General features: G+C 43.3%; 2 protein-coding genes across 3 annotated transcripts in view; one reads left to right on the top strand and one right to left on the bottom strand.

The window, feature by feature from the left end:
• Positions 1–5,414: 5,414 nt before the first annotated feature.
• Positions 5,415–10,153, bottom strand: si:ch1073-398f15.1 (cardiomyopathy-associated protein 5). 2 transcript variants are annotated; one of them, XM_024382037.2, is made up of 4 exons: positions 9,641–10,153; positions 8,552–8,913; positions 8,171–8,442; positions 5,415–8,044 (listed from the first exon to the last, which is right to left on the bottom strand). In XM_024382037.2, exons 1-4 carry the CDS (start codon positions 9,766–9,768, stop codon positions 6,209–6,211), a joined length of 2,598 nt encoding a protein of 865 aa, XP_024237805.1. In that variant the 5' UTR covers positions 9,769–10,153; the 3' UTR covers positions 5,415–6,208. The 2 variants fall into 2 exon arrangements, with proteins under 2 accessions (XP_024237805.1, XP_024237804.1); XM_024382036.2 differs by having other exon boundaries at positions 5,417–8,044; positions 8,540–8,913; positions 9,641–10,145.
• A 7,528-nt stretch (positions 10,154–17,681) lies between these two features.
• The window catches only part of LOC112220280 (homer protein homolog 1), a 37,428-nt gene continuing 27,289 nt past the window's right edge, over positions 17,682–27,820 (top strand). Inside the window, 1 exon segment of the mRNA XM_024382049.2 lies at positions 17,682–18,881. Coding sequence (XP_024237817.2) covers positions 18,877–18,881 — 5 coding nt within the window. The 5' untranslated portion in view covers positions 17,682–18,876.

Genomic DNA, 27,820 nt, shown 5'->3' with positions numbered 1-27,820 from the left:
TTACTGGCATACCTGTATGTAAATGGACTAAATTATCCGAATGATGATGAGCAGGCTGCAGACTTTACACATTTAAATCAGCCCAAGGGCAGCCTTACCTGCTATCCTGACTGTCCTGTAAGGATCTGAGTGGGTCAGATCAGGTTTGCAATGAATAACTCAACCAGACCCCCTTTCACCCACAGAGAGGGGAAGGAGAGAACTGGGCCAGGTTGACAGCTCATGCACAGTTGTAAAATTAAAGGAGAAGACTCTCTCTCCATTAACAGACTTTTTCCTGACGAAACTCTAACAGTTTTTAAACGAATACTGGAACAATTTTTCTAAAATAAGAAAAGGTTATAAAGGAAATAATGTAACTTGGAAAGTATATCCCCTTTATCTGTCAAATCTCCATCCTCTACATTGTATTTGAGTAATGAAAAATGATGTTAAGATAGATTCTCTTATGGCTCCTAAAATCACATTCCTATCTCCTATAAACTGTGCATAGTAAGTAGCCATGCCCCAAGTGTGGTCAGAGAGCGTGTCAGACTGACGGAACCGTCCCCCTTCGGCCAGAGTGCATAAAAGGACTGGTATGGAAATTAACATTACACCAGAAAGGCGTTTGAAATGGTTGGCACTTTTAACCTCAACACGAGGTGAAGAAAATAAACCCACCTCCCAGACCAGAGAGGCATGTAGAGTTGCAGCTCATGTCCAGAGGGGTTTGAACCTTGAATATCAACATGAGGAAGCAGCGAAAAGCTCACCTTCAGACAATCACTGGTATGGCTGATTATCTAGAAAATCTCATTTAAGTGGGACCATCCTACTACTCTTCTCAAATTACGGTATTCTACTACTCTCATCACCAATAGGAACCGTCGACACGGCTGGCTGGCTATCTTCCAAGGAGCATCTTCCTGAGTGAACAACAGTAGCAGGCGGGAAAGGGGAGACCCATTTTGGACAATCAGAGCCACACAAGCGTGCCGCTGAAAGGCCAACAACCTTCCTAAGTAGGGCTGGTTCCAACAGCGATAAATGGTAAACGAAGGCAGTCACACGTAAATACATTCATGATTTCTTACTTTGTGTGCAAAGTATATGATTACTGTGAGAATAGTTTCTAAAATGTATCAACAATAAGTCTCTTTCTTTTTCTCTCTCTCTCCCTCTCCATGTCATTGTGTAAAAAGCCACCATATTGTGTCAGTCTGCTAGGAACCTTTTTCTCATGTATTAAGTGTGTATGTTTATTCTGTGTTATTATTTAGTTAGCTAGAAAATAAATAATTAAACCAATTTGTGTAGCACTGAATCATAAGTAAGGCTGGGGTTTTTGCAGATTCAAGAAGGTTATGACTGTTCAGAATGATGATATGATAAGAGGTCATGATTTAATATGTTGACTGTTGGATGTGATAGGTCAAGACCTTTAGAGTTTAATTCGGGAGATGGTAACGCTTTAAACAACTGCTCTCGAGGTGCCCCAAATTCCTAATGTGTTAATTGTTACATGATTAATTTAATCGGGTAACAATTAAACATAGTTATTTGATTCGATAAAGAACAGTCATCAGATTAATGAAAATAAAGCCACAACACTGCCAAAACATGCATTAGGTCAAGTGTTTTTTTTTTTGACAAATAAAATATAATTTTTTGAAGCTGTATCATAGTATCACCCCAATTATGCCTGTAGTCTATCAATGGTTATCACGGAGGTTAACAGTACTTTTCTTCAACCAACCCTAGTCGCAATTCATCAAAAGGTTTGTATCTTGGACTTGGGTTTTTGGATTGAAAGTAGCAGGGATGTGGGTTCTGTTTTTTGTGATTGTGTGACATATTGTTGCCTCATAAAATAGCTATGTGCTCACCAGGAAAAGGTAGATTCTAGTGAGTTGGCAGGACCCTGGTTTTATGGACACACAATCAATTGTTTTGCCTGTACAGTGCAATATTTGTTTCTTATAGTGTCCAGGCGTCCCCTTTTAAGCTGTTTGACCACAGTAAATGTCCAGCAACACTTTCTATGATCTAGCTTTTTCTTCAAACTCACCTGATATGTATTCTAGGGACTCTCATAAGTAGACTGGACCCGGGTTCTATGGACACACTATCGATAATTTTGCCTGTACAGTGCTATATTTGTACCGTATAGTGTCCAGGCGTTCCATTTTAAGATGTTTGACCACAGTAAAAGTCCTGTAACACATGCTATGTCCTTGCTTTTTGTTCAAACTAGACCCTGGTTTTATGGACACACAATCAATCCTTTTCCCTCTACAGTTCAGTTTGTTTGTGCAATAGAACGAAAATACAGAAACACTTTTTTTTAAACATTACATTTCAAAATATAATCCTTGAACGATAGCACCAATAAATTAACAAGAATCATACAATCAAAATAATTATATTTTTTTATTGTTTTTGAATATACTTTTTTACCAGTAGGCCATTATTGTTATTTACTATACTTAAAGCTCCAACCATTTTTCAATGTGCTTCACCTTATAATATTATTTATCGAATATATAGTAATTACCTTTAGTTTAGATTTTCTCCCATGTAATTATATATTTTGTACATAATTTTTACATTATGCACTATGCAAAGCTGCAATTTTGGGGGGGATTTGTATCATCCACACAACGTTTTACCATGGACTTTTATTTTGAAGGCAAAATACGAAAACCGGAAGTCTTAATGCTGCTGCTAGGACTATAATGTTGCTTTTCAAAAATAGATATATATTATTGTAACATTTCAAATTACAATACAAAAAAAAAAACATAAGACATCACTGCACGTATATGTTCTCTGAAAAACATAAAATAATATTAAAAGTAGAAAAATGTAATAACAAGAACTGAGTTTCATAAATTAAAGTAAAATAAATACAATAAAGTACAGGGGTTACAGTAGTACAAACCTATGATAGAGTTGTAAGAATATATTAGTCAATAAAAGAAAAAATATATATAATTTTTTATATTATTGACTAATTCTAGATATTTTATTAAATATTGGATTTCAAGTAAAAATATATTTTAAATATGTGTTTTTGTGTATATAAAATTTACCAGAGAGAATAATGAAATTAACGACTAATTCGATAGTTTTGTTTTCATTTGATTTGAAAATGTTGCTGCCTTGACATTTGGAATTTCCTGGTGTTAAACTGCAGTTTAGTCTTTACTAGTAACTACAGTCATAAACCTCTCCTATTTCTACAATGTATTTTTAAACCTAACCTTAAACTTAACCACACTGCTAACCGTATGCCTAACCCTAACCTAAATTAAGATCAAAAATCTATTTTTTTCTCATAAAATTTGGATAATTTTGACCTTGTGTTTGTGGTAACTAGCGCACACCGCACAGTTGGTGCATTATCGTTTCCTGCCGTTCTGGTGCGGGAAAGGCCGTACGATTTTCCATTTGGCCAGAAGATGGCACTAAAGCCTTTCAACAACATGTTAACAAAATGTTACAATCTCACCTGAAACTAAAACTGAAATAAAACACGCTGATGGTGATGTGAATGTGTTATCAAAATCTCTGTTATACCCCCATATAACACAATACAATGCAAAACCCTTTGAAAACCAGTGAAAAGCACATCAACTCTTCACAGGGGAAGATACACATGATGAATAGGAGAATGAAGAGGAATACTGCATGAATACAAGACAGGGAGCAGGTATGCAGATCTACTTCAGTTCCTCAGATTGAGTTGGCAGCTGCTTCAGTCTTCAGTTAGAGCATCCACAACAACAAGCTGACACACAGGGAACACTTGGATAAACGTGTAAACTTAGATTTCATTTCCATCCATACTACACGTGGAATAAGAAACCTGAACATACAGTACATATCACACTATGTGTTTATGCTGCAACGTTATTTGCAGTGGGAGCCAATCCAAGAAGATGGTTACTAGACCAATCTGAGAAGAGAACAGGGTTACAGAGACTCGGTGTCAAGATGGGGGTTGTCAGGCTCAGGCCAAGGATGGTTATTTATAACCCTTTACAGTGAGTGGAGGCAAGGGGTGCACTTAAGACAACACACACACACTCCCTTCCTATAAGGTCATCAATGTGTATAAGAGGCTACTCATTTGACAAACCCCACCTCTCCAATTCCCCCCCTCCCCTTCCGTTATTCATACCTCCTATTTCTAACACACACACATGAATACAGACACACAGGTTTTTTTCAACTGGCCACCATCCATCAACACAGAGGAGATTGGATGATCTGGAGCAGCGGCTATACGGTACACTCCTCTCTCTCAGATACAAAAGGAGAGGAAAATGGGTAGAACTTTATTTTACAGTTCAGAAATGATCAGATATTTATTTAGTAATGAAATGGTTAAATGGTAATAACCTAACAATTACATATGAGTCTGACTGACTGCTTATTAGAGAATCTCAGTTGAAAGTATTTAGGCTGGGCCCGGGAAACCAGACCAAAAAGTGCTACTGTGCTACCGTTTAAAAATGGTAAAATAAGCAAGTATGCATAAAAATAAATATCCAGAAAAAACAGCCTGATCTGATAGACGTAACATAGTAAATGTAAATCCAGGTCACTAAAATTAGTATAATACTGTATGTTAGTATGTTTACATAAGACAGATGGTTGGTACTAGGGGGCAGTATTTTCATTTTTGGAAAAAAAACGTTTCTCGTTTTAAACGGGATATTTTGTCAGGACAAGATGCTAGAATATGCATATAATTGACAGCTTTGGATAGAAAACACTCTAACGTTTCCAAAACTGTAAAGATATTGTCTGTGAGTATAACAGAACTGATGTTGCAGGCGAAAGCCTGAGAAAAATCCAATCCGGCAGTGCCCCAGGTTTTGAAAGCGCTACGTTCCAATGAGTCCCTATTCAGCTGTGAATGTGCCATCAACGAGCTTACGCTTTCTACGTATTCCCCAAGGTGTCTACAGCATTGTGACGTAGTGTTACGCATTTCTGTTGAAGAATAGCCGTAGGCGGCCACATTTCGTAAGTGGTCACATGGTGGCTCCGAGAGAGATTCTCGCGTAAAATACAGAGGTAGCCATTACTCCAATCGGTCCTACTGAAAAACTATTTGTCCCGACTGATATATTATCGAATATATATTAGAAAAACACCTTGAGGATTGATTATAAACAACGTTTGCCATGTTTCTGTCGATATTATGGAGCTAATTTGGAATAGTTGTGGTGACCGCAATTTCTCAGCCAAACGTGAAGAACAAACGAAGCTATTGCACCTACAAAAATAATATTTTGGGAAAAAATGATCTTTGGCTATCTACCTGGGAGTCTCGTGAGTGAAAACATCCGAAGTTCATCAAATGTAAACGATTTAATTTGATTTATTTTCTGATTTCCGTGACAAGGTTGCCTGCTGCTAGCAAATTTTGAAAATCTGAGATAACAGGGTGATTAACAAAAGGCTAAGCTGTGTCTCAATATATTTCATTTGTGATTTTCATGAATAGGAATATTTTCTAGGGATATCTATGTTCGTTGCGTTATGTTAATTAGTTTCAGGCGATGATTACGCTCCCACATGCGGGTTTGGGAGTCACAAAAGGCTATTAGGCAAAAATTAAAGTAGGATGGTTAGTTGGGATGGTCGGTGGGCATATAGCGTGAACGTCTAGCAACCCAATGGTTGCAATTTCACATCACAGACAACTTTAGCATTGAATTAATTAGCAACTTTTCAATTACTTGGTACTTTTAGCTCCTTTGCAACTACTTAGCATGTTAGCTAACCCTTCCCCAACCTTAACCCTTTTAGCTAATCCTTCCCCTAACCCTAACATTAACTCTTTAACCGAACTTCTAAACTTAACCCTAACCCCTAGCCTACCTAATGTTAGCCAGCTAGCTAACGTTAGCCACTAGCCACCTAGCTAGAATTCATTACATATCATACAGTTTGAAAATTTGTAACATACTGTACATTGCAAATTCATAAATTATAATACAAATTGTAATTCGTAACATATCATCCACAAATTAATACATACCATACGACCCATAACATATCATACTAAATGCAGTGTTTCGGATTTCTGTACAGAATAGTACAAAATGCTCTGAGACCAGGTTGAGAAAAAAAAATGAAGTTCTGTAATGTTTACTTCAATTCATCATTTGACCTCTCAATTTCAAATTGCTGCAGCATAAAGCCAATAAGGCTAAAGGATGATGCATCCGCCTTTGGCTGGGTCATTCACTGGGGCAGGAACGGAAGGAGTGGTCTGGCTAGGTCCTGTTGTAGGTTCAACTTCTAGCTTGGCTGACTCAGCTGGTTCAGCCTCTCCTTTAGCTGGTTCTGTTTTACTGTCCTGTCCTGTCAATACCGGGTCAGCCTCTGGCATGGGGCTGTCACTCTCCTCAGCCTGAGGTGGTTCTGTGTTTCCTTCAGCCAATTCAGTCTTTTTATCCTCTGCTTTTACTGGTTCAGTAGCTATACTTGAGAGCAGCGTAATCTGGGATTGGTAAAATGAGGATGAGCCGTCAACTGGTGTTGTCATATCTTTCTCCTCCTCCCTCTGTCCTGTCTCTCCATCCCCCTCTCCTTCATCAGCAGTCTCAGCTGGTGAAGCCTTCTCTTTCTCCTCCTCCCTCTCTTCCTTCCCTCTATCTCCTCCTCCCTCTAGGATCTCAACTGGGGTCTGGGCTCGAGCCAGTGGCGCTAGTTTCAGAGAGCTCTTTTGAGGTGCAGCTGGCTTCCTTCTAGGGGGGGCTACTGGCTTTGGAGCTTCCTGATTTGTGCCACTGTCACTCAGAGGTGGGAGTTTTTGTAGTTCCACTGTGGGAGCATCATGTTTGTATGAGAGGTCTTTGTCTGTGGGGGGCTCAGTGACACTCCCCCCACCAGCCCTCTCAGAGAAAGACTCTGGTTCAGAAAGTGGTGGATCATTTAAATCTGTGACAACGCCCTGACTCTTGTTCTCCTCCTCTGTGGTTTTCCATTCTTTAACCACTTGAAGCTGAGGTGCTTCCTGCACCGTCTTTAAAACATTGTCTGCCTTAACATGTCTGTCCTCCTTCACAGGTTCTGCATAGTTCTTTTCTTTATCCAGTGATGGGATGTACCGATCATCAGATGGAGAGGAACTGGCGTTCGTCCGGAAAAAATCTGTCATGTCATGCTCAGACTCCTGGATCTCCCCTTCTATCTCTCTATCATCAGAGTGGGAGAGAAAGCTGTCCAGTGTGTACAGTTCCTGTGCCCAAGTTCTGAAGCCTTCCTCTACTTCCGGTTCCCCTTCCAGCTCCACCATGGGAGTCTCGTCCTTCAGGACAAACTTCTCCAGGTACCCCCTGGCCTCCCGGTCTGAGTGTCTGCTGTGGAAGGACCTTTCGGAGGTCATACTCTCAGTGTCTTCCTCCTTCACTCCTTCCCTGCTGCCCACCGCCTCTTCATACAGGTCTGTGTAAAGGAAGGCCATGGCCGTAGGCTCTTCTAGCAGAGTGGGGTTGATGATTTTGGGGGGTCCCGAGGGGAGGAAGATGGGGGTGAGGACGGTTTCCTCACTGCCGAAGAGGGCCGATCCACTCTCCTTCAGGGGGGACTTGGGTGACTTGTCTACTGCGCCCTCCTCTACTTCCAGATAGTTCTTAGAAGGCATATTGTCCATACCGCCGTAGAACACCTCATCTAGATGGTCACTGGAGATTTCTTCTCCGCTAACGCCTGTGTTGGAACCTCCCAGGTCTTCGGTCACAGGTGCGGCCTCTTGGAGCTGTTCCGGCTCCTCACTCACCTGCTGGTTTTCCTCTCCACAGTCTGCTTCCTCCTCCTTCTGTCCTTCTTCAATCATGGTCGGGCCTCCTGGAGCAGGCTCATCCATCTGAGTAAATGTCTCAAAGTAGTCCATGTCACTGGTGGCTCCTCGTCTGGGCTGCTTTGCCACCGGAGCCCCAGGAGGGTCAGTCTGATCAGGCCTGGTGAGATGGGAGGAGTCAGTGTGTTCCACCGTTTGATCTCCACCCCCCACTGATGGTGCGGTGTCCTCCTCAAACACCTGAATGAATGGATCAGTGAATGAATAAACAAACAAGTGAAGGAGCAAATACATGAATGAATGACTGAATGGATGGATGTATACACAGAGTAAGGTCTACAGATCTAATTCAATTGTGTTTGTCACCTCTTCTATGATTTCGTTACTGGGTTTGGTGAAGGTGGATTCCTCCAGGTAAGACAGGTTGTCCACCATGACTTGGCTCTCCTCCTCGTCTATGCTCACCAGCCTGGGAGGAACCATGATGTTCAGGATCTCTGAGCCTTCTGACACCAGGCGGAACAAACTCTGCTTCTTCTCCTCTTTGGGATCTGTCGTTTCCTCCTCCTCCCCATCTCCCTCTGTCCTCACATTGGGCAAGGAGACCTCCACTAGCTCTGGCTTCTCAACCAATTCACCTGAGGAAGGAAAAATATGCAAAAATGTGTCTCAATAGATTACAGTTTGAGCATATCAGAGTTTGAGGCATTGCCTAATTTCTTTCAGTGACCTCACCTAAGTCATCACCTGTGGGCAGAGGAGTCTGTCCCCGTCTGTCAGCCCGGCTCCTGCGTCCTCCTCCACAACTTATTTTCATCCTTGGCCTCCTCACCATCATTGCCTCATCCATGACAAAGGTTATTTTACCTGCTGTTCCAGATCCTAATCCAGGTGAAACAGACCTTTCATTAATGGGAAAGCAGAATTCCGAGGCGATGGTAGGGGTGGGTTCAGCTTCGGAACCCCAAGGGGTGGAGCAGCGGCTAGAGCTGGTCTCCCATTGGATGCCGCTGTCCTCGCCCTGCACGGTAACCATGGAGAAGGAGGGGTCCATCATTAAGCACTGCATCTTGGGACGCACCGCCTCATCCTGAACCGCCAACCGCAAACTGGAAGAGATGGGATAATACAGATAACATGGTGAGGTACTGGGGCAAATGTACATTTTCCCATTTTGAGGCACATCAAGAAATTATAATAAACAATGACTTGAAATAAAAGCCTTATGTATGTGACGATCCCTCTACGTCTGTCTGTCTGTCTGTCTGTCTGTCTGTCTGTCTGTCTGTCTGTCTGTCTGTCTGTCTGTCTGTCTCACTAGGAATGTGAACAAGACATGATTACTATGGATTGAACTCTGATTTATCTCGACAAAGTGGAATGCTCAGAGACAGCAATCATTATCAATCATCTATCAAATAATTTAATTATCTCCTTAAACTATTCATCCACACTAATGTGATCTCGACGAAGGAGGGGCTAAGGTTTTTTGCGAATGTACACTGCCGGTCAAAGGTTTTAGAACACCTACTCATTCAAGAGTGTGCAAAGCTGTCATCAAGGCAAAGGGTGACTATTTGAAGAATCTAAAATCTAAAATATATTTAGATTTGTTTAACACTTTTTTGGTTACTACATGATTCCATATGTGTTATTTCATAGTTTTGATGTCTTCACTATTATTCTACAATGTAGAAAATAGTAGAAATAAAGAAGAACCCTTGAATGAGTAGGTGTTCTAAAACTGACCGCCAGTGTACTTTGGAAAAAGACTCAGATTTCACTTCTAGTAGGCTGTACAGAATGTCAGAAATGATGTAGGATATAGGTTGCTACCTGTTGCGGAGATCCTCAACCTCGTCATTGATTTGGCAGACTCCCTCTGTGATGTCCACATCATCCTCTAGCATTGTCAGAGTATCTGGATCTATCCTGATACATTCCACTGTTTCCATTGTATCCATTGTAGCAGGTTCTTCTCATCTATTTTCAATGGCTTCTTATCGGCACTCCACAGAGCAACGTTGATGACATTCCAAGTTGGAGAACTTGCTCAGAGATTTTGTGCTCAGCGTAATCTTGAAATAGAAAGAACGGCATCCGGGGTTTCAAAATGTGTCATCCCTTGACAGTTGACACTAATGTTGAAGTACAGGACCAATAACTATAGCTGTAAAACTATTTTTCGTGGGGGAAAAGTGTATCCTGAACCAGGGTGTGTAGGCTACCTATAGACGTCATATTCAGTTGCAGCAGTATCAGCAGAAAAGACACCCACTTCTTTAAAAAAAAATTTTTTGCCAGGTCTAAAAATAATACTTGTCACCAGCCTGTATCCATTGGCACGGTGCTGTCTGCCAGTCTGACACAACAAGGGCAGATAAGAAGGGTTGAAATTGACACATGTAGAATGTCATTTAGAGGTGCATTAGCGGTGCATTAGCGGTGCATAATTAACAAGGGAGTATCGTGCTTATTATAATACATTTTCTCAAAGTCCAGCACCATGGACAGCACCAGTGGTCAGAGCCTCTCTCTCTCTCTCTTTCTCTTCTCAGTGTGCAAGAGTAGAGTGAGCCTGTAGTCATGCAAGCCAATCAAATTCAATACATTTATTTCACATTAAAATTAGGATCATATTTCTGCCTACAGGGTCTCTCTCAGGTCTTGGTGAGACTTGAATGTCAAAGTGTCATCTGCTAATGTCCTTCCATTCGCAATGTGAAACAGATACTGGACAGGGAATATGAGACTCAAGGAGAGGGGTGGGGGTTGCTGTTGGAGCACATGACAGGGGTTCTTTCTCAGATATAGTCTCCTACTACAACCGTTAACAATGTACAAACATATCTAGGAAAAGATTACTGTCCTAAAATCCAAACTGTGAAGGCAGGTAGCCTAGTGGTTAGAGTGTTGGGTCAGTAACTTAAAGGTTGCTGGATCAAATCCCAGAGCTGACAAGGTAAACATCTGTGGTTCTGCCCCTGTGCAAGGCAGTTAACCCACTGTTCCCTGGGTGCTGTGGATGCTGTGATTAAAGGCAGCCCCCTGCACCTCTATGATTCAGAGGGGTTGGGTTAAAAGCATAAGACACATTTCAGTTGAATGCATTCAGTTGTAAAAATGACTAGGTATCTCCCTTTCCCAATGCAGATGTTTTTATATCAAATCATTTGGATAACAATTAAGTACTTTATTGTAATAGTTTTAATATTAGCTTTTAAAAGAATTGTTTTATGACTGTCTGAGAGTGGTCTGAGTTGGGAGGAGAAAACTTAAATCTTGCTGATATTGGCAGAGTTTTGGAACTCTCTTTGTTATTGGTCTATTAACCAATTTACCGCCTGGTGATATCATCAGGGAATCCGAAACTCCCGCTCATGCAAACAGGCTGATTAGAAGTTCCTGAATTTTAACTGCACTGGGCCTTTAACAATTAGGGGAGGAAACACAAAACTGAACTTAGATCAGTGTCTACGGGTAACTTCATCCTACCCTTTTAAGACCCCTGTAGGTTATGGTTGTAATATTCTCAGTCACCTAGGAGCCTCCAATTTAGGGAATGTGGGGAAAGGGAGTGTGAAGTATTATGTGAGGGTTTCACCAACTGGGTTGAGGGTTACGGAACACATCAGGCAGGCGTGGTGGTGTTGGAGGCTAAAAACAGACAGGCACTTTTGGCCTGTCCTGCAGCGTTCTCAGTTTTGACTCTTCTGAGAGGAAACAGGAGAGGAGAGGTATCTATCTAGTCAGAAGAACCCTATAATGCTATGTCAACATGTTTTGGAACAGTGGAATAATCAAGGGGGGAGGAAGGATAGGAAAGGAAAGGAAAGGAAAGGAAAGGAAAGGAAAGGAAAGGAAAGGAAAGGAAAGGAAAGGAAAGGAAAGGAAAGGAAAGGAAAGGAAAGGAAAGGAAAGGAAAGGAAAGGAGGGGAGGGGAGGAGTAGGAGAAGATAAGGAGAGAAGGGTTGGGATTCTGTGACTCCACTGTGCTGACGGTAGTGATGTCCCTGACATCCAAAACCTTGGCTGTGTGCTAATTCTACACTTAATGAGTGTACAAAACACTACGAACAGCTGCCCTTTCCAGGACATAGACTGATCAGGTGAAAGCTATGATCCCTTATTGATGTAACTTGTAAAATCCTGTGGATCGCTTTCAACACCTTATATAGTCCATGTCCTGGTGGAGTGGGCAGGGCAACTCAATATTAGGAAGATTAATGTATATCAATGTTCGCTGCTCCCTCTCTTGTCGGGTGGTCAATCAGATGTGAGGGACAGGGCATGAGGATCTTCTGTTTCAGTGAAATACCACCCCCAATATCTGTGATTTATGTGAAGCCATGAACAGCCCAGGAAAATGTAATAACAGTATTTGATAATTAGCATTAACACTGAAAGATTGAACCATTTTAAGATTTCAGTTATTGACCTGAGTTGTGTTTTTGAGACTATGTTAGTCACGCCATGGCCATGCTATCCTCAAAGCTCAAGTCAACACTCCACCTGTATTATATTGGATGTATTATATAATGTATTATATAAGATCCACAGTGCATTCAGAAAGTATTCAGACCCCTTCCCTTTTTCCACATTTTGTTATGTTACAGCCTTATTCTAAAATGGATTACATTATTTTTTCCCTCATCAATCTACACACAAATACCCCATAATGACAAATCAAAAAGAGGTTTTTAGAAATGTTTGCTAATTTGTAAAAAACAGAAATGCCTTATTTACATAAGTATTCAGACCATTTGCTATGAGACTCGAAATTTAGCTTGGGTGCATCCTGTTTCGATTGATCATCCTTGAGATGTTTCTACAACTTGATTGGAGTCCACCTGTGGTAAATGCAATTGATTGGACATGATTTGGAAAGGCACACACCTGTCTATATAAAGTCCCACAGTTGACAGTGCATGTCAGAGCAAAAACCAAGCCATGAGGTCGAAGGAATTGTCCGTAGAGCTCCGAGACAGGATTTTGTCGAGGCACAGATCTAGGGAAGGGTACCAAAACATCTCTGCACCATTGAAGGTCCCCAATAACACCGTGGCCTCCATCATTCTTAAATGGAAGAAGTTTGGAACCTCGCCGTCTGGCCAAACTGAGCAATCTTTGGAGAATAGCCTTGGTCAGGAAGGTGACCAAGAACCCGATGGTCACTCTGACAGAGCTCCAGAGTTCCTCTGTGGAGATGGGAGAACCTTCCAGAAGGACAACCATCTCTGCAGCACTCCAAAAATCAGGCCTTTATGGTAGAGTGGCAAGACAGAAGCCACTCCTCAGTAAAGGGCACATGACAGCCCGCTTGGAGTTTGCCAAAGGGCACCTAAAGGACTCTCAAACCATGGCAGCATCATGCTGTGGGGATGTTTTTCAGCAGCAGGAACTGAGAGACTAGTCAGGATCGAGGGAAAGATGAACGGAGCAAAGTACAGAGAGATCCTTCCAACAGGACAACGACGAACATCTCTGGAGAGATCTGAAAATAGCTGTGCAGCGATGCTCCCCATCCATCCTGACAGAGCTTGAGAGCATTTGCAGAGAAGAATGGGAAAAACTCAGTTCCCTCCTGTACTCCCTATTCACCCACGACTGCGTGGCCAGGCCCGACTCCAACACCATCATTAAGTTTGCAGATGACACAACAAATCATTAAAATCCAGACAGAAAATATTTACACAAGAAGCAATCTAATATCACACAGTCAAACTCTCAGTTGTTTAGTAAGTTCACCATTCTGCGATTCTCGCTGTTAATAACAGTCTGATCACCGACAACGACGAGACAACCTATAGGGAAGTGGTCAGAGACCTGGCCGGGTGGTGCCCGAATAACAACCTATCCCTCAACGTAATCAAAACAAAGGAGATGATTGTGGACGACAGGAAAAAGAGGACCGAGCACGTCCCCATTCTCATCGACGGGGCTGTAGTGGAGCAGGTGAGAGCTTCAAGTTCCTTGGTGTCCACGTCACCAACAAACTAGAATGGTCCAAACACACCAAGACAGTCGTGAAGAGGGCACGACAAAGCCTATTTCCCATCAGGAAACTAAAAAGATTTGGCCTGGGTCCTCAGATCCTCAAAAGGTTCTACAGCTGCAACATCGAGAGCATGACTGGTTGCATCACTGCCTGGTATGGCAACTGCTCGGCCTCCGACCGCAAGGCACTACAGAGGGTAGTGCGTACAGGCCAGTACATCACTAGGGCTAAGCTGCGTGCCATCCAGGACCTCTACACCAGGCGGTGTCAGAGAAAGGCCCTAAAAATTGTCAAAGACCCCAGCCAACCCAGTCATAGACTGTTCTCTCTCCTACCGCATGGCAAGCGGTACCGTGGCGCCAAGTCTAGGACCAAAAGGCCTCTCAACAGCTTTTACCCCCAAGCCATAAGACTTCTGAACAGGTAATCAAATGGCTACCCGTACTATTTGTATTGTGTGCCCCAACCCCTCTTTTACGCTGCTGCTACTCTCTGTTTATCATCTATGCATAGTCACTTTAACTATACCTGCATGTACTGTACATATTACCTCAATTAGCCCAAATAACCGGTGCCCAAGCACATTGTCTACCCGGACTATCTGCATTGTGTCCCGCCATCCCCCACCTGCTACTCTCTGTTTATCATTTATGCATAGTCACTTTAACTATACCTACATGTACATATTGTGTCACAACTTCTGCCGAAGACGGTTCCTCTCATTGTTCGGGCGGTGTTCGGTGGACGATGTCACCGGTCTTCTAGCCATCGCCGATCCATTTTTAATTTTCCATTTGTTTTGTCTTGTTTTCTCACACCTGGTTTTCATTCCCTCATTACGTGTTGTGTATTTAACCCTCTGTTTCTCCCGTGTCTTTGTGTGGTATTGTTTGTTTGTAAGTGCTTGTGCACATGTTGACTGGTGCGCGTTGTGTTTTGTACCCAAGTTGTTATTTTCTTGATGCCGTTGGTTTTGGAATTAAACTGCTCCGGCTATTACCTAGTTCTGCTCTCCTACGTCTGACTTCCCTGCCACCAGTTACGCACCCCTTACCAATTAGCCCGACTAACCGGTGCCTGTATATAGCCTTGCTACTGTTATAGCCCTGCTACTGTATATAGCCTCCCTAATGTTATTTCCACTCTCTTTTTACTGTTGTTCAGGCTGTAATGTAACAAAATGTGGGAAAAGTCAAGGAGTCTGAATACTTTCCGAATGCACTGTATGAATGCACAATCTCAACTCTGGTCCTGGAAGCCAGTTCCACTGCATGTTTTTCATTGTTCCCCTCTAATCAGGGACTGATTTGGGCTCTCGAGTGGCGCAGCAATGTAAGGCACTGCATCTCAGTGCTAGGGTCATCACTACAGACCCTCGATCGATACCAGGCTGTATCACATTGGGAGTCCCATAGGGCGGCGCACAATTGGCCCAGCACTGTGTCCAGGTTAGGGTTTGGCCGGGGTAGGCCGTCATTGTAAATAAGAATTTGTTCTTAACTGACTTGCCTAGTTAAATAAAGGTTCAATAAAAATGTAACACCAGGTGGGTGCAATTACTGTAATTATCAGGTAGAACAAAAAACCAGCAGGCTCCGGACTTCGTAGGATAAGAGTTGAATACCTTTGAAGTAGATATTATCTGAAAACACTGATAACATATCTGATACTGCAGTGTGCATGTAAAAAGGATCTGCTTTGATGCCAAAGAGAGAATGGCAATCCCCTCCTTGCACAATAGTATACATTGTATCCCCCTCATCATTGAGTTTATAACATGTCTATCTCAAGCATAGAACAATCCATTAGCATATGGGCCCTGATCAAAACTAAAGGCCAATATGTCTCTGTTGTCTTGTTTAAAAGAAAACTAGTTGGAGGGCCGGAAAATTATTTTGATAACAGTAGACACCATTTAACGGCCACATTTGGCACTGTCATCCAATGTCCACAAGGTGGCCACCATCAGTGGCACAATAATGCAACTTGAACAAATCAATGTGTACACTACATCCATTATCATTCTGTGTATGCTTTTAATTTCTAGAAGGTAAATAAATGTTTCCCATTAGAAAAAAACACAGTAGTAGAGTAGTAATAGTGTAGTAATATAGCAGCTATCCATAAAGTGGACCTCTGGGTGAATCATAAATATAAAGTTCTAATTATATGAAATACTATACTGAACAAAAATATAAATGCAACATGCAACAATTTCAAGTATTTTACTGAGTTACAGTTCATATGAGGAAATCAGTCAATAGAAATAAATGCATTAGGCCCTAATCTATGGATTTCACATGACTGAGCCCCCTCCGCAGCAATGGGTGGCCTGGGAGTTTACTTTTATTTTTAACTAGCCTTAACTAACTGGGGAGCCAGGCCCACCTACTGGGGAGCCAGGCCCACCTACTGGGGAGCCAGGCCCACCTACTGGGGATCCAGGCCCACCTACTGGGGAGCCAGGCCCACCTACTGGGGAGCCAGGCCCACCTACTGGGGATCCAGGCCCACCTACTGGGGATCCAGGCCCACCTACTGGGGAGCCAGGCCCACCTACTGGGGAGCCAGGCCCACCTACTGGGGAGCCAGGCCCACCTACTGGGGAGCCAGGCCCACCTACTGGGGAGCCAGGCCCAACCAATCAGAATTAGTTTTTCCTCACTAAAGGGCTTCATTATAAACAGAAATACTCCTCAGTTTCACCAGATGTCCGGGTGGCTGGTCTCAGACGATCCCGCAGGTGAAGAAGCCGGATGTGGATGTCCTAGGCTGGCGTGGTAACACGTGGTCTGCGCTTGTGAGGCTGGTTGGACGTACTGCCAAATTCTCAAAAACAATGTTGGAGGCAGCTTATAGTAGAGAAATTAACAATTCATTCTCTGGCAACAGCTCTGGTGGACATCTCTGCATTCAGCATGCCAATTGCACGCTCCCTCAAAACAGGACACATCTGTGGCATTGTGTAGTGTGACAATCTGCACATATTAGAGTGATCTTTAATTGTCCCCAGCACAAGGTGCACCTGTCTAATGATTATGCTGTTTAATCAGCTTCTTGTTATGCCACACCTGTCAGGTGGATGGGTTATCTTGGCAACGGAGAAATGCTCATTAACAGGCATGTGCATATAGGATCTCTGTATTTCAGCTGGTAGAGCTGGCAGAGCATGTCTCTTGCAGTTCAAGGATAATGGGTTCAATTCCCGGGACCACACAGATGTTTAAGTCGCTTTGGATGAAATAGTCTGCTAAATAGCATATAGCTAGCTATCTTTTATTTCAGCTCATGAAACATAGGAGCAAGACTTTACATGTTGCATTTATATTTTTGTTCAGTATAATTCTAAGGAATTAAAGATCTGTGCAGTGGGCTGAATTAGTACTCTTTTGAAAATCTCATGTCAGCATTTTCATGCGATTCACTCTATCTTCACAAAACATACTACACTAAAAGACTTGAATGGAATACTGCATTTCATGTTTATTACAGGTTTATTATGGGTTACATAATAAACTGCAGGTTGGTAGGTGTTGCTACACTATTTGACAGTTGCTAACCGGAAGTGACGGACATATTTATCGCGCATTACGTCAGATTTCGAAGGATACGGTGACTTCTGTGCGAGGACGGCGTGATGACGTAGGCCAATTTAATGCTTGAGGATGGGTAGAGATGGTGCTTTCAGGACAACTTGGAATTCGGAATAAACGGGTCAAATCATGACGTCAGTGGTCTTCAGGTCGAAAAGTCACAACTCGAGAAAGATACCCGAGTTCCCGACTTAAAATTCTAAGTTCGTTCTAAGACCGTTGAAAACGATTTTTCCCTGACGGGACTCGATTTTTTCCGAGTTCCCAGATGTCTTGAACGCACTGACGTCTGAGATTTCCGAGTTCCCAGATGTTTTCAACGCGACAAGAGATGTGATGAATGGGATGAGAGGAGAAATCAGAGACTACACAAACAGACGGCTGAAGACGGGAGGCGTTCGATGGAGCGAAAAGAAGTCGTGATTTGACATCTCTGTCTGAGATAAATAATATCAACGAACTGGCAATCGTTCATATTTAAACATAATTTACCATAGCATTTCATATTCGCCCGGCATCTTAGATGCTAGCTGCTTGTCTGATCTGGTACTAGAGATGGTGGAGCCATGAGAATTGCACCAAGTCTTTCCGCGAAAACAGATGGGAGATGAAGCCTACTCGACAAAAAAACACATTCCCCTGTAGCTAAAAATGAGTTTATTATTGTTGCAGATGTATTTATGATGTTAGTGCCATGCAATGATGCGTTTGATAAGCTGTAGTAGAATAGCTGCTGGAGGAATTTTGATGGCACTTACGACGCCAGGGAAAGAGGCAACGAGTAAATTGTGCTATTTTGAACAGTCGGGCCTTACAAAGTGACATGCAGGAATGAATGTTCAGCATTTTTCTCGCCCGAGGATAACTGTATGCGGTGCAGGCAGCTGGTCACATTGAAAGCGGCGGTGTCTTTGGAGAGTAGCGAAATACAAGGGAGCGGAGAGGAGCGCCGAGCTGTAAATACCGAAGTCCGTCTAGAACCAAGTGGATATTTGAAGACTATTTTAGCAGCCAAGATAAGATTTTGTTCTGTCAATATTAATGCAAGCGGTCCCTATTTACCTGCCTTATAAGTGTAAAATGAGGTTCGCGCTACATGGGAATTAAAAACAGTCTCTGTCAATCATGTATGTGGTCCTTGGTAGCCAACATTAGCTTAGCTGCTATCGTCGTTGAGCATGATTGAAAAGTGCATATCATTTATCTAACGTCAACACCGATGTTTTCGATCCTCATGCATGCACCGACACGTTTGTTTGGGAAAGCTTTCAACCAACACCCACAGCGTATAACAGACGAACAGGCTATGTCGGCGTGAAGGGAACCACACTGACTATCTCGAGTACCCCGTCAAGCCATAGCCGTCAACAGCGTTGTGAAGAACCGATTATTGGAGAGGAAAACACAGTAGCTTGTTCATTCCCGCGTTGGAGCCCTCGGCGACCACGGCCTGAATCCCTTCGATTAACCGACCAAGCAAAATGGGGTACGTATCGCGCAATGTAGTGCCATTTTTATCCTGTACTAATCTTCCCTGACAAGAATGGTGTTCATGGGAGGTGTTATGATTCCTATGAAGCCTGGTTTGTTTCCAGATAAATACGTGTGGGTAGAAGGTTGAGAACAATATGCTGGCAGGCTACATGGGTTTACCTGAAGTTGGCTTGCATTACTATGCCAGGCTCACCATTAGTCCATGGCCTGAGCTATAGCTTCCAAATGCCTACTGAACAATTGATCACACACTGGTGAATAGGCTATTCCTCCGTTATTCTAAGATAGGCCACCTAAAGCATGTTATCGGTTTTCATTTCAATACATTAGAGTACGTCAGATGGGTTTAGTATGTGGTGTCATTGGAAAACTATAATCTCATCCGGTACTGGAGGGATGGCCTTGTGATGGGGTTGCACTGTCTACATGAACATTTATCAATTATTTCACAAGTTTGTTTAAGATTTGTTCCAGTGCCTGAACAAAAGCTATAATATCTACCATAGAAGTAGATCATACTGTGGCATAATATGCCTGTCATACTTTCTGAAGAAATACTGACACCAGAAAGGAACCCAGAAGTCATTAAGTGTATTTACAGTTCAGACTAAACACCTTAATATGTAATCCCCATCCCAGAGGATCCTGTTATCTTTTCAAGCCTTTGCCTGGCAATCTGACTGATACCGCAGGTTACAGTCTGAGATTAGTGCCATACATTTGTTTGGGAAGCCAGAAAATGGAATATAATATCTCTTAAACTTCCTCGACCTGTAGTCTCAGCAGTTTGTTGTTTTGTGGTTCGGAATTTGAGAAAACATATCTACAAAACAATGTAAACCCCTGCAAGACTTGGGTTAGTAAGCATGTCCTTCTGTCTTGTGCACATTCTTCAGGTGGTGAGCAAACAAATGGTGATAGCCACACACCGAGACCCGCGTTTCGAAGTCGGTTGAATTATACATCCCTGTGGATGTTTTGTCTAAAATGTCTGGCCACAAAAGTACTAAATCAGAGGACAACCGGTAAAGTTGAAATGGAATTTTATTCAACATTTGCGACAGACGGGGGGGGACATATAGGTTTTTGTCAATACAAATGAACGTGACTATGTTGTCTGAAGGACAGCATAGGAACGCCGGGACTAATCAAGTCCTAACCCCAGCCGTTGGGTCTCACCTGATGCTTAGGCATGCACCTATACCTACACAACAAACTCACTTTGTTGTTGAATATGGACTAAACCTGACTTTAGACCATCTGAGCACCTCAATAACCTTAAATTCATAGTCTATGATCCAGTTAGGACTCGATATCTCGGACAAAAAAAATGAGAAGAATGCATCTTTCTTCAAAGTGTGCCCTTATCTTAAATGAAGCCTCTCAGTGTGTTGGCTGTTAAAGTGTTTTAGTGCAGGGATTCTGTTCTGCATAATGTATTAATGTAAACCAGGCTGAAACTTGGCACCTCAGCAGCCTACAGTACTCTCAGGATGTGTCATAAACAGTCTGATATATTGGGCTAATAATCATTAGTGTAGATGGATTGAAATAGGGAGGTTTCAAGAGTGTGTTAGAATAAATGTTATTTGGCATAATTTTAAAACTATTCTCTGGGTTAAATGTTGAACAAATGATTTCACAAATTATGATTAATCTCCCATCAACTGAACCAACTCATTGTCTGCCCTTATCTGGTTCAACAACTTCAACCACAACCTCGACTAGCCTATGTGGTGCATTTACGCTGAAACACGTCCGTTTTTAAAGGGGCAATCAGCAGTTAAAACAACAAAGCCCCACCCGTTTCAGTAAAAAGCTGAGGGATGGGGCTGGAGAAATGTAACCACTCAAATTCATGAACAGCACTATGGATGAAAAGACTGATCATCTATGATATAAAAATGATAGTTTTAACCACGTTTCGAGGCTATATAGTGTTTGGTTACAGTACATTTACTTTGTTTACAAATATTGGAGTAAAACAGGCTTATATTTTGGGTTCTGATGGAGTACGACAGCTGAACTAAGCTCATGAGGCATTTATAAGTTCTATTCTTCAAGAACCAATGGGTACATATCATTAATTCACAAGTCCAAAAATGGATGAAGCTACTGCAGATTGCAGTAGATTGCTCCTTTAAGGACTGCCTGTCCTGCGCCAACCTTTAAAACATCCCTCCCTGTCCTCGGACTGAGCAGAAATGATCTTCACAATCATACGAGGTGCCAGTGTTGGACAAGGAAGTTACTGTGAGACTAAGTGGATGGTCAAAGTCAGGAGCACTTTGTTTTGGAAGCATCACTGCTGTGTCCTTACTCAAAACCAGACTCTGACTTACCAGAGTCACAGTAGCCCTGCCCTGTTTCAATCTTACTCATGTCTAATGGCAGTGGGAAGCTGAGGATGCAGAATGGTAGCTTATGCACTGGGCATTTCCATCATAAAAGGACCCATGAGCAGTGAGCACCAACATGTGAAGTTCCAAAATGTAGGGATACATAAAGGCTTTGATTTCTGTATGATTTTCTGTGGAATTGCCCCACTTTTAAAACAAAGTGCAGTTTCATTGAGGAAACACAAAAAGATTGCAGTGTGAAGGTATTAAGAAGTAGATAGTAGATCCCTCTACTAGTAGTAGTAGTAGATCCCTCCTGAGTTCTACCCATGGCAGTGTCCCCAGAGGTAGAGGGAGGTTAGATATCCTACTCTCTAGTCTGAGTGGATGGACCCAGTAGAACCCCCAACCTGAGAGGTGGAGCCAGAGAGTTAGCAAGACCGAGGGCATGGGGAGAGATGGAGAGTGAGGGAAAGAGAAATAAAGAAGGGCATATGGAGAGGTAGAGAGAGTGGGCGATGGCCAGCCCAGTGAGATCCAGAGAGGAAGAAGTGGGGGAGTGTGTGTGAGAGGGTGGGCTGCTGTGGCCAATGCAGTTAGTAGGGGAAAGCCAGACATCTTCACTGGGCTCCAGCTGTCAATACTTCCCTGGAACCTGAGTTAACAACAGGAGCAATGGAGAGAGAGAGAAGTCTATGACAAGAGAGCGAGAGATTTCTCCTTTCTCTAATCACATTACTACTATTCCATTTTTTACGGTTGTTGTTGTCATTATCTCAATTTGCTTTAGCAACAGTGGCCTTGTCATTAATGCTAATAAAGCTGATCTGAATCTGAGAGGGATCAGACGAGTCCACGCAAACCACAAACCACCCTCCATATGTGTGTCACCAGAACACAAACCAGGCCCTAGCATATGGGTATTTTAAGCCAGAGGTTAAACCAATACTCCTGTGTGTATCCACAGACCAGGCCTTAACATATGGGTATTTTAAGCCAGAGGTTAAACCAATACTCCTGTGTGTATCCACAGACCAGGCCTTAGCATATGGGTATTTTAAGCCAGAGGTTAAACCAATACTCCTGTGTGTATCCACAGACCAGGCCTTAGCATATGGGTATTTTTTAAACCAATACTCCTGTGTGTATCCACAGACCAGGCCTTAGCAGAGGTTAAACCAATAAACCAATCCTGTGTGTATCCACAGACCAGGCCAGCAGACCAGGCCTATCCACAGACCATAACATATGGGTATTTTAAACCTCAGGCAGCGCCAAGCAAAGACCACACACTCCCTCTGTGAGTAGGTTTAACCCGTATGGGACACGCTGCCTTGTGATTGGCTTAGAGAGCCTGTGGGAGGGAGAGAGGGGGTTAGAGGATGCTCATAGATCCTGACCGGCCCTGAGTCACATGGGTGTTGCCTTGGCAACCAGGCAGCAGCTAAGTTTGTAATGCAGGCAAGCAGGTTTTTTTTAATTTTGTGAGTGGTGGCGTTCCAACCTGTCTTTTACACAGTCACACTGCCTAGTGCAGATTATCACATCTCACAATGCCTGTAGAAGTGTTTTAACAACATCTCAGGAACCACAATGATATTATCTAGTAATCGTTTAAACATTATAGTAAAACCTTTCTGAAAACAACTTGGTTCTTAGCCTTCATCTCTATGAAGACTGACTGTGAAAGGGATCCCAAACAGACTGACAGACATGTCAGGTGAGGATGAAAAGGACCTAAGCAGGTTGGCTCCTCTTGAAGGCTTCTCAATATGCCCTCTAGTCTGGGAAGCAGAGGAATACGAGGAGGAGAGAGAGGTTACTTGAACATGAGTGTTTACTAACCACACACACACACCGATAAAGGTCCGTAATTGGAGTCTGCACCAGGGTACCTGCCTTTGACAACCTCTATGCAAACAGAAATCTCTGTGTATGTGTGGTGATAAGTGGAGAACTGCTGATTTGATAACATCTGCGATCGGATTCCTCTGGCATAGCACTCGTCATTGAGCCCCGCATGCCACACAACTGTCCATTGTGGGAGGGATTAGAGGCTAACAAACAAACACACACACACACACACACACACCTGGCCACTGATGTACTGATAACAGAGAAACTTTGCTTTAATTAAGCAAATGTTGCTCCAGGAGGAAGTGGGTGTAATGGCATTTGATGCCAGTAAGATTAGTCTGAATGAAAATCAGATTGATAGATTGCAGAACTGTCATGTTATTGCAGATGTGTCATGTTACAGGGAGACTCCCTAAACGAACAAACCCTCATTTCAACACAACAAGCAGTGGACTTGGAGAGCGTTCAGTGAGGTGAAATTAGGAATAGCGAGAGACATGGTAATGGAAAACTACAAGGAAGCTACATGCATTAGTAAACTCAGCAAAAAAAAAGAAACATCCCTTTTTCAGAACTCTGTCTTTCAAAGATAATTAGTAAAAATCCATTGTAAAGGGTTTAAACACTGTTTCCCATTGTTGTTCAATGAACCATGAACAATTAATGAACATGCACCTGTGGAACGGTCATTAAGACACTAACAGCTTACAGACGGTTGGCAATTAAGGTCACAGTTATGAAAACGCAGGACACTAAAGAGGCCTTTCTACTGACTCTTATAAACACCAAAGAAAGATGCCCAGGGTCCCTGCTCATCTGCGTGAATGTGCCTTAGGCATGCTGCATGAGGACTGCAGATATGGCCAGGGCAATAAATTGCAATGTCCGTACTGTGAGACGCCTAAGACAGCGCTACAGGGAGACAGGACGGACAGCTGATCGTCCTCGCAGTGGCAGACCACGTGTAACAACACCTGCACAGGATCGGTACGTCTGAACATCACACCTGCGGGACAGATACAGGATGGCAACAACAACTGCCTGAGTTACACCAGGAACACACAATCCCTCCATCAGTGCTCAGACTGTCCACAATAGGCTGAGAGAGTCTGGACAGAGGGCTTGTAGACCTGTTGCAACAACGTCACCTATGGGCACAAACCCACCGTCGCTGGACCAGTGAGGACTGGTAAAAAGTGCTCTTCACTGATGAGTCACGGTTTTGTATCACAAACAGGGGTGATGGTCGGATTTGCGTTTATCGTCGACGGAATGAGCGTTACACCGAGATCTGGAGCAGGATCGATTTGGAGGTGGAGGGTCCGTCATGGTCTGGGGCGTTGTCATAGCATCATCAGACTGCGCTTGTTGTCATTGCAGGCAATCTCAACGCTGTGCGTTACAGGGAAGTCATCCTCCTCCCTCATGTGGTACCCTTCCTGCAGGCTCATCCTGACATGACCCTCCAGCATGACAAAGCCACCAGCCATACTGCTCTTTCTGTGTGTGATTTCCTGCAACATAGGAATGTGTTCTGCCACGCCCAGCGACGAGCCCGGATCTGGTGGCCACACCAGATACTGCCTGACTTTTGATTTTGACCCCCCCTTTTGTTCAGGGACACATTATTCCAGTTCTGTTCGTCACATGTCTGTGCAACTTGTTCAGTTTATGTCCCAATTGTTGAATCTTGTTATGTTCATACAAATATTTACATGTTAAGTTTGCTGAAAATAAACGCAGTTGACAGTGAGAGGACGTTTCTTTTTTTGCTGAGTTTAGTAGGGATGCACCGATATGACATTTTTGACCGATACTGATATCCAATATTTTCTCTTCCAAAAAACAAGATGCCTATAAACTATATTTAAAATTTTAGCTGCCTTTTTAAGAATTCTAGTACAGTTAAATAGTTAGAAAAACACACACTGACCAAAAAGCAATACATGTTGGCATTTACGCATGTCCCCATTACCAGTACAACACAATCAAATCTTATTTCTTTCACTTACTTGCTGTGCTGTTTCTTTGTTCAGTCTCAACCAGGATTTCATCATACATGTACATGTCAATCTTGTCTGTCTGTCCGTGGTCGGAGCGCACGGAAGTTTCTTGTCCAGCTCTGTCTGTCCGTGGCCTCTCTTCCTCGGAGCGCACGGACACTGTGTCCATTTCTATCTTGTCCAGCTCTGTCTGTCCGTGGCCTCTCTTCCTCGGAGCGCACGGACACTGTGTCCATTTCTATCTTGTCCAGCTCTGTCTGTCCGTGGCCTCTATTCCTCGGAGCGCACGGACACTCTTCCTCAGCTCTGAGCGCACGGACACTGTGTCCATTTCTATCTTGTCCAGCTCTGTCTGTCCGTGGCGCCTCTTCCTCGGAGCGCACGGACACTGTGTCCATTTCTATCTTGTCCAGCTCTGTCTGTCTGTCCGTGGCCTCTCTTCCTCGGAGCGCACGGACACTGTGTCCATTTCTCTTCTTGTCCAGCTATCTTGTCCAGTCTGTCCGTGCGCACGGACACTCTTCCTCGGAGTGCACGGACACTGTGTCCATTTCTATCTTGTCCAGCTCTCTGTCTGTCCGTGGCCTCTTCCTCGGAGCGCACGGACACTGTGTCCATTTTATCTTGTCCAGCTCTGTCTTGTCGGAGCGCACGGACACTGTGTCCATTTCCATCTTGTCCAGCTGTGTCTGTCCGTGGACTCTCTTCCTCGGAGCGCACGGACACTGTGTCCATTTGTATCTTGTCCAGCTGTGTCTGTCCGTGGCCTCTTCCTCGGAGCGCACGGTCACTGTGTCCATTTCTATCTTGTCCAGCTGTGTCTAACATTTCACATAAACCCTGTTTCTTGTCTGCATCGAAGTAGCGGTCCTTGTACCAAGCATCGAGCATGGTGGCAACTCAGTAAAGAGGCTCAGAGAGAATGCCACTGAATCGCTTGTTCATAGCCTCTTGTACAGTACTTTTTTAACCCCACGGTCTGTATCGGCAGTTCTGTTGAGCAGGCGTTTCAATGCCATGACAGAGGGTGTCACGTCTGCTGCAGACGCAGTTGATGAGCTTATTTCTCCAGTCAGTTGTTTAAATGGAGCTAGGAGTGTTTTCATGTTTCCAAGTTTCACACATGTTCTCAAATGCCATTGAAATGGCAGCAGCAGTATGAGAATCAGCACATTCTTGAGCAATAAGACTTTCCTCAGTACGAAATCCTTGTCGACTCACTGTGCTGTTAGACTCAGCATGCTCATGGGGCTGATATCGCTGGTCCAAACGTCAGTCGTGAAGCTAATAGCAGTGACGCCCATAGAAAGTAGCTCATAGATGTGCTTTTCAACAAACTGTCTCCGGTAGGGCAACATCGTAAAAATGGTGCCTACTTGGTAGTGTGTGCCGGGTGAAAGCCAACATCATCCACGACAGAGGACATTTGATTGTCAAGGGCAATGAATTCCATTATCTTGGCGTTGATTTCACCTTTGAGCCGTCTCGCTGAAATTTTCTTACTCAACTTGAACTTGTTTAGTCGTTGGAATGGGCACTTAGTTATTTTTCTGCTTTTGTTCTGTGTAGTGCTGTATTTGTCATGGCGTCATTACGTAATCTACCTATGTTTATATATATTGTGCATCCCTAGTTAGTAGTGTACTGTATAGCACATATCTATTTCCATTGGCTCTACATTACAGCTCACGGCCCCCCATACAGTCTGATTCTACAGTAAGTATTATCTGCAGTCAGACAGTCTGTCAATTCTGGTGTGAACCGTACAGTTACAGTCCACCTTCCCACCTCATCACCACCCTCATCACTCTGACGACACCAGTCTACACTGAGTATACTGACCCCCCCAGGGCATGAACTCTACCAGGTGTTGAAAGAGTTCCACAGGGATGTTTTGGGACATGTTTTACTCCAATGCTTCCCAGTTGTCAAGTTAGCTGGATGTCGTTTGGGACCATTCCTGATACAAACAGGAAACTTTTGAGCGTGAAAACCTCAGTGTTGCAGTTCTTGACACAAACCAGTGCGCCTGTGTCACGAACCAGCTCAAAGCCCATAAGAAAAAGAGAGACGACGTCGAGATAAGGAATAACCGAAGTAACCAACAATGGTGTAAGTGAGTGGTTGCATGTATAGATGTGATAATGAGGGTTGTTGAAAGGTGCCCAAACAAAAATGCCAATACCAAAATCCAACATTGTCTGCATGGAGAGAGTCTCTTCAATGAATGGGGAAGATGTGTGTTTATCCCGGAACACACCCGGGCCCAGGTGTGTCTCATTGGTCTTGCCCCTTCACCCTGCGAATGTCACTCCTACACAATCCATGTCTCAATTATCTCAAGCCTTAACAATCCTTCTTTAACCGGTCTCCTCCTCTTCATCTACACTGACTGAAGTGGATTTAATAAGTGACGTCAATAAAAGATCATTGCTTTCAACTCGATTCACCTGGTCAGTCTGTCATGGGAAGAGCAGGTGTTAATGTTTTTTACCCTCAGTGTATGTGTTAAATAATAGCTAGCAAGGCCCCAGACCCACCACTCCACTATGCTAACTTAATTAACTGGTTAAGACCGGGAGGGACTGAAGAAGAATCACAGTAGTAAGAATGAAATGAAACCAGCTCTGAGCCACCGCCGAGCAATTAACTGTGTTTTCCCTTGTGGATCCCTATCAGAGCCCGGCAGATCGACATCTAGGGACTGAATCTCCATCAAATGAGATCCTTTT

This window comes from Oncorhynchus tshawytscha, linkage group LG20, assembly GCF_018296145.1.
Source record: "Oncorhynchus tshawytscha isolate Ot180627B linkage group LG20, Otsh_v2.0, whole genome shotgun sequence".
Classification (NCBI taxonomy): domain Eukaryota; kingdom Metazoa; phylum Chordata; class Actinopteri; order Salmoniformes; family Salmonidae; genus Oncorhynchus; species Oncorhynchus tshawytscha.
This window is presented reverse-complemented; position numbering and strand designations above follow the sequence as displayed.

Coding starts and splice junctions, on each gene's coding strand:
- si:ch1073-398f15.1 (XM_024382036.2), bottom strand. CDS start 9,768: ATGGATACAATGGAAACAGTGGAATGTATCAGGATAGATCCAGATACT. Junction 8,443..8,539: donor GCCCACAGGTGATGACTTAG/GTGAGGTCACTG, acceptor TTCCTTCCTCAG/GTGAATTGGTTGAGAAGCCA. Junction 8,045..8,170: donor GTAACGAAATCATAGAAGAG/GTGACAAACACA, acceptor CCATTCATTCAG/GTGTTTGAGGAGGACACCGC.